The sequence below is a fragment of the Condylura cristata genome, unplaced genomic scaffold, assembly GCF_000260355.1.
Source record: "Condylura cristata isolate star-nosed mole 26May11 unplaced genomic scaffold, ConCri1.0 scaffold00020, whole genome shotgun sequence".
Lineage (NCBI taxonomy): Eukaryota > Metazoa > Chordata > Mammalia > Eulipotyphla > Talpidae > Condylura > Condylura cristata.
Genome location: NW_004567121.1, coordinates 2,908,349 through 2,918,721, shown reverse-complemented (window position 1 = coordinate 2,918,721; position 10,373 = coordinate 2,908,349). Strand labels below are relative to the sequence as shown.

Here is a 10,373-nt window from a genome sequence, read left to right as displayed (position 1 = left end):
AGGGGAGTGGGGAGACAGTGCTAGGATATGATAGTGTTCTATTTCCTTACGTCAGTGGTAGCTACACATGATCCAGTTGTACACTTAAAAAAAATATAGAGAAAAGTGCATAAATTTAAATTTTATAATAGTTTATTTTTACATATTTTTGTGCATTTTTCCATCTCAAACTTTTCTCTATATTTTATATCAGCAAAAAGTTGACTTTAAAACCAATCTAGCTGGTTGCTAGAAGCAGGGAGTGAGCAAAATGTGTTAAGTGTTCAAAAGATACAAATTTCCAGTTTCATAAGGGATGTAATATACACGTGGCAACTGGTGAATCCTGAAATGAAGGACCCCAAGAAAAGGTGCCACCTGTCAGTGTGGACATGAGCCGTCCCCAACCCTCATTTCTCCTGAGCAGCAGCCTCGGATTATCCCCCAGTCAGAACACGAACGTGGAGTGTATTGGCCATGGGATGACAGGCTTAACTTTCTCCAATTTGCAGAAAACAAATAATTAAGTATGTGAGAATTTCCTCAGTTTTAAGCTTCTCTTCTACACATTTTTTTCTTTAGCTCTGGTTTCTGTTACCCTTAATATACACACCAGAGTCCAGATAAGATGGTATCTGAATTAGCCTGTAATTATGGAGTGGGCTCTTTTGACCTCTGTGTGTTCATAACTCCAAGGCGGCACCACACCCAGGCAGTGGGGCAGCCAGCCACCTGAGCCAGGACGGGAGAGCCACCAGGCCCGAGTTGGTGTCAGCGCCAACTGGGACACCTTTTGGAGAGTAATAACATTAATTTTAAAAATAGCTAACGTTTATTGCATGATGACATGGTGCCAGGCACTGAGCTAAGTGCTTTTTGCGCCTTACCTCATTTAGTCCTCACCACAGCCTCTGAGCTGGATACTGTCATTAATGTGGATGACCAAACCATCAGCAACCGAAGAGAAATGTTTCTGAGCCCGAGTCAGTCACTATTTTGAGGCTTTCATGAAATAAACTCTACTGCATAAGCATTTGCTCACTTATTAAACTTACTCTTAGCAAAGTATGACGAGCAATGGTCCTAAGCTGAATGTAGCACTCAGGTCCCCTGCAAGTGTGCAGATGTGGGTCTGTGAGAGAGTGCCTGGAGAGGGTGGGTGTGTGTGCCTGGGGGGCGCGGGGGGGGGGGCTGTTTACTTATGCTTCAGTGTAGGTGTGGGGGGGGGAAGAGCCTGCTTGTGTATAGGTGTGTAAGCTCAGATCTGGGCGTGCATGGGAGGCCTCTGTGGGGGAGGCTGTGAGCTTGCTTTTGTGTATGTGGAGAAGGGCAGTGAGTGTGTGGGTGTGCATGTAGGGGAGAGTCTGAATGGGGTGGGAAGTAGGTGCCTCCTTCCAACAAGGTTCCAGATGCTTGCTGGGCAGATGTGTTCCAGAGAGCCTGGGGAAACCAGTCTTTCTAGAGGCCAGCCCAGGTCCCAGTAAATCAGCCCTGAAGCATGGAAGAGACTATATAACTATAACCTCTGGGGAATGCTCCAACACGGCCAGGTTTAACCCTCAGCAAAACACACCAGCAGCTACACACCCAAGCCCTCTGGGCTCATCTTCTTGTCTTCCATAGTGCAGCCTAGCCCTGGGCCTGTGACAATCCTCTGAGACACTCCTCTGGAAAATCTCAGTGATAAAAAAGGATCTCATTCATTATCAGAGGAGAAATCTGAACAACCAATCTAAACTGTTCCAAAAAGCCAGGCACAAAACTGCACAGGCAATGATTTCAATGTGAAAATCCATATGGATATATGGGTAACCAAATAGAGAGAACCTGGCTGTAAACATGAAAATGGTTTGATCCTGCTGATTGTTAACAAGATTTTAAAAAGTAAAAATAACAATAATAATAATTGAATGTCTACTAAAGTTTTCACAATAAAATACTAAGTGGTTCTAGGTCACATACTCATGGGCGGTTTTGTGTAGATTTCTGTGTTTTCTAAAGTTCTTACGAGATACATCTCTTTTATGACAACCGCTAGTAAAAGGATAAGAAGTGGCTACATCTTTTCCAACAGGGTGTCTGGCCATGCTCAGGTATAAGGGTGTCTCGCCATGCTCAGGTATGATGGAGGGGTGAACCTGCACACACCCCGCCTTAGGACAGCTGTGCCCTATGGCTCAGAGGAGAGGAGAGAGGCAGGACTAAAAGACAGCAACTACACCAGAATGTGATTACCCCTGTTAGCAGAAAGCCATCATGGGCACCTCTGGGAAATCCACGGCCCTCCCATCCTCATGGCATTGTCTGCTGGGAAGTTCAGAGTCTCTAATCTAAGACGTAAGGAATGAGAGAGCTCATCCCAGAACAAGCAAGGCGACCTTGTCCTTCCCCACAGGTTGGGCTGAAGGAACCAGAAGCCTGCCAGCATCAGTCAGCAAGACAGTGCTGACTCCCTCTCCCTGGCTATGTGGCCACTGAGGAGAACGTCTGATAAACATGTTCACAGCCCCTACTTCAAAAACAACTGAAACTAGCAGAAAACCTAACGTTTTCCCACTACCTGGTTCATCTACGTGACAGCACTGGGGGAAGTGTGGACAGAGAAGATGCACGGGGGTCTGTGACTCCAAAGCCCCCGAGAAAGGGTTGCGAAGCGGTCACCGTCTGCGGAAGCACTCAGTGCCTCAGTACCGTAAACTGGCACCACCAGACTGATGAGCTTATTTCTCGTGGGCTAGTCTGGTCCCAGTTCTCACAGAACAAGAGGCACAGGAGAGGAAAATGCTGTGCCTATTCACCCCTGAAGATCCAGATAAAACGCCCCCTCCTTTGGCATGCCTTCCAGACTTCTACTGGCAATACAAGTGTTATTTGCTTCTTGACAGTCCCCAGCCCCTACCCACTTCTCTCTCAGGTCACAATCCTGTGATTTTCTGTTTCTCTGCACTCATCTATTCGCAAGGTTAAACACTGGTCCACTACCTCTTAACCTGACCAGAGATGTCCAGGCAAACTCTAGAACTAGGCTTTCTAATTAAAAAATGACGTGATCCACGAAGCTCTTACTAAGGCCTAGACATCAGGCAGTGCCTGGCAGCACACAAAGAAGTTTTAGAAAGAGAACTGCAAACCAAAGATGGGTGAACTGCTCCCAGTTCTGGCTCCTCTGGGCGCTGACCTGTAGGCTACCTGATGCCAGCAAGGGGACAAGGTGCAGCTGCCTGGTGGCTGGCACCGCACTGCCTTCCCCACAGTGGCATGCTCTGTGCCCACAAGCATCGCATGAAAGAGAAAGTGAGGAGGAGGAGCCTGGCCAGGATTTTGTCAGCTGCCCTGCTGGCACCTCTGCCCTAGCAGGCAGCTGCTGTCACTCTCTCAGATACACTTGCCCCAGGCAGCGTCTCAAGATCAAATCACCAGTTCAGTTGGAGACTGTTTCCAGGTGGAGCTCTCGGAAACCAGATGTACAGCTCCCTGGGCTCTCCACGCGAGGCTGCCCTCCCCAGCACCTTGTGACTTAACTGTCTCATCCTGTAGTCTGTGCGTGGCCCTCGCCCTTTCTGACCTCCCGGGAGGTTCCCCAAATCATGTCCTCTGGGCTCTTCTCAGCATGACAAGGGTCACTTCGGTCAGGCTTTTCTCTGCCTTGTACATTCTGCCTGAACTCAGCTGGCTTCCAAGCCTTCAGCTGGCCCTGGTCTCCCTTCCTCAAGTCCTACCTGGGCACCTGCACACTTGCCAAGATGGACTGCACTGCACCCTCACGCCACTCAGTGGGTCCCGGACCAGCAGCAGGAGCATCATCTAAGAGCTTGTAAAAAATACACTGAGCCCCACGCCAGACCCACTAAGTGTAAATCTGTTTTTTCTTTAAAGATGTATTTATTTATGCATACAGAACTGGGGTACAAGCGAGAGGTGCAGGGGTAGTGAGAGGATTCACCAGAGACATAGTGGGGACCAGAACAGGCAGATCACCGAAGTACACTGCTGAGGGGAGCAGCGGGTGAGACAGGAGAGGTCTGCCGCGCCATGTGGGTCACTTCCGGGTCCGGGGATCAAACTCGCACGGAAGTGGCAGAGGCCAGCTTGCAGTGCTTGCACCCTAACCCATTGCGCCACCAGGAAGGGCTCAAATCTGTATTTTAATAAAATACCCGGCAGCTCTGGTGCTTCTTCAAGTGTAAGAAGCTCTGGGGTACACAATGCTGGGCACAGAGGAGCCCAATAAAGCGTCACACCATTTTATCACCACCACCTCTTTCCTCCCATCCTCATCAAACTAACTCTGCTTTCTCTCTCCTGCCTCCATTAAATGACATCATTGATCTGAATCCCAAGCTAGAAACCTCAGATATTAACAACTACTTCCTGAACCTGATTCTGCCGGCTTCGAAATGATCACTGAGTCTAGTCACGTTGACCTCAGAAGCATCTCGAAGGTCTCTGGGCCTTCCTCGATGCCATTACACCTACCAGAGGTTTTATTTACATGTCTGGCTCCGTGATAGACTGCGAGTTCTGTGAAGAGTTCTAGCAGTGTCTGACACACAGAAAAAAATAGATGGTTGTTGAAATGAATCAACTAGCAGACAGAGGGAATAAAATGCTTTATGATGCATCGGATGACAGGAACCAAAAGTGAATGTAAAAAGTATGCAGCGTTTTTTCTTGAGTTCATAAGGTCATTTCAGGAATCAAAATTAAGTAGTAGGGCAAATATGATGTGGAACAGATGGAAATGTGGGAGAACTCTTTAAGGAGAGTATGTCTGGCTTTCCCCCGCCAATTTACAACCCACTGTCTATAAAGAGCAGTAATAAGTCCAAGGTTACCTCACGGGTCAGGGGCCAAGCTAAGTGGAATTTACACCCAGGGGCTGGGCTTACTGGGGGCAAAATAGGTATAAAGTGGGTAGAAAGATGAAATGATTAAAGATGAGCTAAGTCCCTGGGATGGGCATGAATGTGACAGGAGGGGCACAGAATGGAAAGCTGGAGCTAGGCCTCACTGGGGGGCTGAGCTGCTCACCTCCATGTGCACCCACATTCATGACTGTGCTCCTGGGTCTGGGAGAATGTCTGCTGTGAAGAGAAAATACAGCCGGGCCAGAAGTAACCCAGAGAACCTCTGCTTAAAGATTTCAAGCTGGAGACAAACTCAAATGCAAACAGTTCTAGGCAAAGTTTAAGTGGAAAGATCAAAGTTCTAATCACATGTTCTCTCAGTGGCTTTAAAACTCTCACTAGCAAGATGGTTTTGCTCCTGGGGTGCTACAACATCAAGGCTCTGGTCTGCCTAGTTTGCGGTTCAGTCAGTACGGAATGGTAATTGCCTGAGCTGGGAAGCAGGGACAGCCAGGTGGCTATGCCCTCCTTGCCCAGTGTCTGGGGAAGTTCAGCCCCCACATTCACCCTGACTCCGGCCTGAAGTGTGTAGGAGCACATGCATGACTTGTGTGAACTAAGGAGTGAAACCATGTCCATTCCCAGGGATCAGGTCCAGAGAAATCGAGGCAGGGAGAAGGAACACGTGCATCACGCATTAAGCTCCAAGATCTGCTTCTCAGCCCCTGATCCAAACCACTAATACATGTATCACTGCAGGAATTCCTCCGCCGAAAATGTAAAGCCCCCAGGTAACAGCACAACACCCAACTGTTTCTTAAAATTCTAACATTTCTGGGATTGGGCTAATTCTCTCTCAAACCTGACAGGTCATTGACTCATTCAGTGACTTTTTGATTGGGGTTGTCCACATGTCAACCTTTCGCTTGTTCTAGGTTCTAGGGCTAGGGAACTAGTGAAAAAGTCCTGTCCTTTGGAATGTACATTCTAGTGGGACAATCAACAACACAGTAAGCCCACAAACTGGCCACAAGAAAAATGAGCACAAGGTGGGGCTGATGAGGAAGGTCAGTAGGAGATGGGAGTGACAGTTTTAAAAACAGTGACCTCATTGAGAAGGTGAAACTGAAGCAACCTGAGGAAGGGGAGCAGGTGAGGCATGCTGACATCTGGGAAGAACATTCCAACCAGAGGGCCAGTCCAGGTCAAAGGCCCTAGAGTGGGATGGTCCCAGATGTTCAATGAGCGGCAGGCAGGCCAGGAGGCTCGCAGAGCGTCAGCCCTTCATTTGTCCCTTCCTTCTGTCACTTACCCGCTGTGTAACAAGCATTTACACAGGCAGGACATGATCCCTACCCGCAAGGTTATGATACTGGGGCAGGGAGGTGATTAAAGAACTTTAAAAGAGGAGTATGCCCAGAGAAGGAAAACAATCAGGGCCCTCACCACCCTGGTGATGCTAACGGGCCCACAGGCACAGGAAGGCACTCAGCTAGGCCAGCAGGTCCCCGCTCAGAGTGTGGTGCTTGCTGCTCACAATGCTGTCTGGGCTGACCCTGCTCACTTGTATTTCTTAGTTAAAAGAGAGCCTTCCACACACCAGATCTGTAAAGAAAATCTTCTAAGTTGAAGACACATACTGTTTGTGATGTCCTAGATGTCTTCACCCTAAAAAGGTAGGTACCAGCTGGAAATAATCTAGGAGAGGCCACACTGGGGAATGGAGGGGAGAGGAGTGGGGGAGCCTGGCAAGACAAGACTGGGAGCCAGGAAATGATGGTGTAAAGCCCCAGGGTATGGTCATCAGGACTGACCATCCTATCACTCTCACATCTCCCAGGCTTCCTGCTGCACTTGGTAGCCGGCTGCCTCTCCTTGGAACCTCCAGGGCTGGCCCCAGGCTACTGGCTTCTGATGAGAGTCCAGTGGACTGAACGAGCACTGGGGAGTTCTGTTAATCAGAGCTCTGGCCTAAGAGAAGCCTTCTCTGTTTTCCACCTTTTTTTTTTTTTTTAATGCATACAGAACTGGGGTACAGGCCAGAGATGTAGGGGCGGTGAGAGGATTCACTAGAGAGAGTGGGGAGCAGAACAGGCAGATCCACGAAGTACACGGCTGAGGGGAGCAGCAGGCAGGTCAGGGGAGGTCTGCCGCGCCATGTGGATCGCCTCCGGGGCAGGAATCGAACTCATGCTGAAGTGGCTTTAGCTTCTTGGTGCTATGCTTTAACCCTCTGCGCCACCAGCGAGGGCCCTGTTTTCCAGCTTTTTAAGTGGCATTTTTAACAAGATAGTCCAAAGATGAGCCTGCAAAGACCCAGGAAGCGCCCACCCTACTGAGAGCTCTGCCAGCTGATGGGGGCTGGGAAGCCTGGGAACCAATGCATTCTGGATGGATCTAGATCTGAACTGAAAGATGCCTACAACATGTGTTTGCTGGGGTGGGGTGTCACCAGTACCAGTCCTAAAGACCACAGAGATGGTGAGGTGGAAGCTGCCCTGGTGAGTCGTAACCAGGCTGCTGACCAAGCAACAGGAGAGAAGTACTCAGGGCCCAGGGGCTGCAGGGTGGTGGAGAGCGGGCGTAGATCCTCAATGCTCTTCTGTCCAACGCTTGAGTACTTGAGAAAAACAGGGTCCCCCAGGCTGGGCCACTACCACCAGGTATCACTGTCCTCCAGTCCCTCTGCAATGAGGCTGCCTTATTCTTTCTGGGGCTCATGTTACTCAAGTGCTCCCAGCTCTGATGCTAAAATTCAGTCTGTCAAATTGGAAAGGGGAGGGTCCCAATCCCCCACCCCCGGAGGAGCATCTTTTCTGATCAAAGCTGGCAGTGCCAGTTCCTCCCTATTCCACTCCATCACTCACTGATCCAGCCAGTTCCAGGCTCTCCTCCACTCTGCTCCAGAAATGACTGACAAGGTTTGGGGACTTGCTCCCAGATAGGGCTCAGAAGTCACTTCGAGCCCAGGGTGGGCCTCAAAGGCCTTAGCCAGCAGGAGCTCTACCTATAGGAAATGAAGCAAAGCCCCAGGGTTTAGGATGAGCTCCCTCCCCTCCCCCATTCCTTTATAAAGAGCTTCCCTTTCTGCCTCCTCACTCCCTTTGGCCTAGGAGGGTTTTACTCCATAATTGGCTTGTTTACTGCCACTGAGGGCTTCAGAGTGGCAGAGGTGGGAGGAAAGTTTTGTTGGAAGTAAGGAAAGGGGTGTGTGCCCTGAGCTTTGAGGCTGGTGAGTAAACCCTCCAAGTGCCTCTCTAACTACCTGAGAACTGGCCAAGAATCCATGTGAGAAAAAAACACAAGGCAATGCACAGCCAGCTGAAGATTCCCAGCAGACCACAGGAGGGAAGCTTATGTTTGGCGCCCAGGAAAGACAGAACAATAAACCAAAACTTAATCTGCATGCTTCTGCTGAGTAGCTGAAAGCAGTACTTGGCATTGTTCTGAGTGGGGAATCAACTAGAGATCTCCCCGTTGGGCTTCTGTGGGTCAGGAGCTACAGTGACATCAAGTCTCTACTCAAAACCTTCCAAAGATACCCAACTCCAAGCAAATGTACTGTCCTGATTTTCAGGTTCAATACCACAGGGCCCCAAATAACACAGCCCCACCAGCCATAGATAGATCCCTCACTCAACTGAAAAGGGCCACCTAGTAGGCCACAACGCACACCCTTTGCTCCCCACTCAGGTTCTTTGCTTGTGGAGTTTCCTCTGCTGAAAGCACCAGTCTTCCTACCTTTTAACGGCTCTCTTCCAAGGCCCGCTCCCTGGTGCTGGTCTTCCCAGTTCCCTGTCCCCTATCCACCCCAGCCCTATCAGTTCTGCACGTTCCTAATTTCAGTCTCCATGCCCCGGCGTTGACCTCCTTGAAAGCATTTGCCGTACTCAGTCCTGCTTCTATAGTTCCCCGAAGCCTTGCTCTATTCCTCCAAGAGAACCAAGTGTGTCTTACTTTTTGCTTTGATTCATCTAAAATACAGAGCACTGTACCTGGCAGACAGCAAAAGCTTAAGGAGTTGTTGTTTTTTTTTTTCTGCACCAAATACTGTTCATCTTGGAGGCATAGGGAGTATTAAGTAAGGGTAGGCACAAAGTCAGGAGCACACAACACTATGCCCAGCAGACACAAAACAGGCAGAGCGGAGAGGCATCACAGAAAGTAACTGGGGGAACCACACCAGGCCTTACCCTTCTTGAACTCTTCCAGCATGGCATCCAACTTGGTGTCATGGAAGACAAAGTGCACTGGGTGGTTGTAGAAGCGGGTAATGGTCTTGAGTGGGGTGCAGTCATCAGGATCCACAAAGGCCAAGTCTTTGACATAGAGAATATCTACGATATTGGACTGCTCATCTTCAAACACAGGGATGCGGGTATAGCCGCTTTCCATAATCTCTGACATGGTGTTGAAGTCCAGGATGGCATCATTGCGGATCATGAAGCAGTCGTGGAGCTGGGTCATGATGTCCTCCACCGTTTTGGTCCGTAGTTCCAGGGCACCCTGGATCATATTTAACTCCTCTTTCACGAGGTCATTATAGGGCTCTGTCACCTTCAACATTTCCATCAGCTTCTCCCGATTGTAAACAGTGCGAATCTCCTGGCCCAGAACAACGTCCAGGAGCTTGCTGATGGGGAAACTGAGGGGGAAGGTAAGGAGCATGAAGAATTTGGTAAGAACGATAGTGTTGGCTCCCACAGCCAGCCCATGTCGGGAGCACAGGGCCTGAGGTACGATCTCCCCAAAGATGACAATGCAAATGGTGGAGGAGGCCACTGCCATAAGTCCAGACCCAATGAGGTTGTCCAGAAGGATAGTGAGGGAGGTGTTGACCAGCACGTTTCCCAAGAGCAGCGAGCAGAGCAGGTAGTTGCCCTTGCGCCGGATGGGCTCAATTTTGCGGGCATAGCGCCTCTCCGTCTCAGTGCCACAGTTCTGCACAATTCGCAGCTCCATGGGGTCCAGGGCCATGAGGCCCAGGTTGAGACCCGAAAATATGCCCGACAGCACCAGCAGCACCATAATGAGGAGGATGTGCAGCCAGAGGGGCAGGAACTTCCTAGCCTCCTCCACCATGAAGAGCAGAGAGTCCTTGTCTGTCCACCTCCGCCAAGGCCTGTCCAACCCGGCCCGGGTGCACAGAGCATACAGCTTCATGTTCTCGCTCCTCCGGAGGAACTTGGTAAGCACCACCAGCATCCCGGACGTGTTCCCGCGGCTCACATTCACCAGATGCTGGACGACCAGGTCCTTCGTGAGCTCGGGGCAACTGGAGGAGCTGTGGGTGCTCTCGTAGTTGTCCACCTCGGTGAAGGAGATCAGGTTGCTGGAGAACGCGCCCAGCCTCTGACCGTACAGCCTTAAGTTCACCGTGCTGCCCTCGGACACGTAGATGATGCCATCGGGGTTCATCCCACACGATTTGTTGCAGCTCGCCAGCCTCATGCCCAGGATCGCCCCACCCTGGGGGTCGTCCTGGCCCCGGGCCCCCCGCGCCCACAGCAACACTAGCAGCTCCAGTGCCGCCAGGAGGAGGCGCCC

General features: G+C 50.4%; 1 protein-coding gene across 1 annotated transcript in view; it reads right to left on the bottom strand.

The window, feature by feature from the left end:
• Positions 1-10,367, bottom strand: part of CNNM4 (cyclin and CBS domain divalent metal cation transport mediator 4) — a 38,180-nt gene extending 27,813 nt beyond the window's left edge. Inside the window, exon 1 of the mRNA XM_004686137.2 lies at positions 9,020-10,367. Coding sequence (XP_004686194.1) covers positions 9,020-10,277 — 1,258 coding nt within the window. The 5' untranslated portion in view covers positions 10,278-10,367. The remainder of the gene's footprint in view (positions 1-9,019) is intronic.
• Positions 10,368-10,373: the final 6 nt, after the last annotated feature.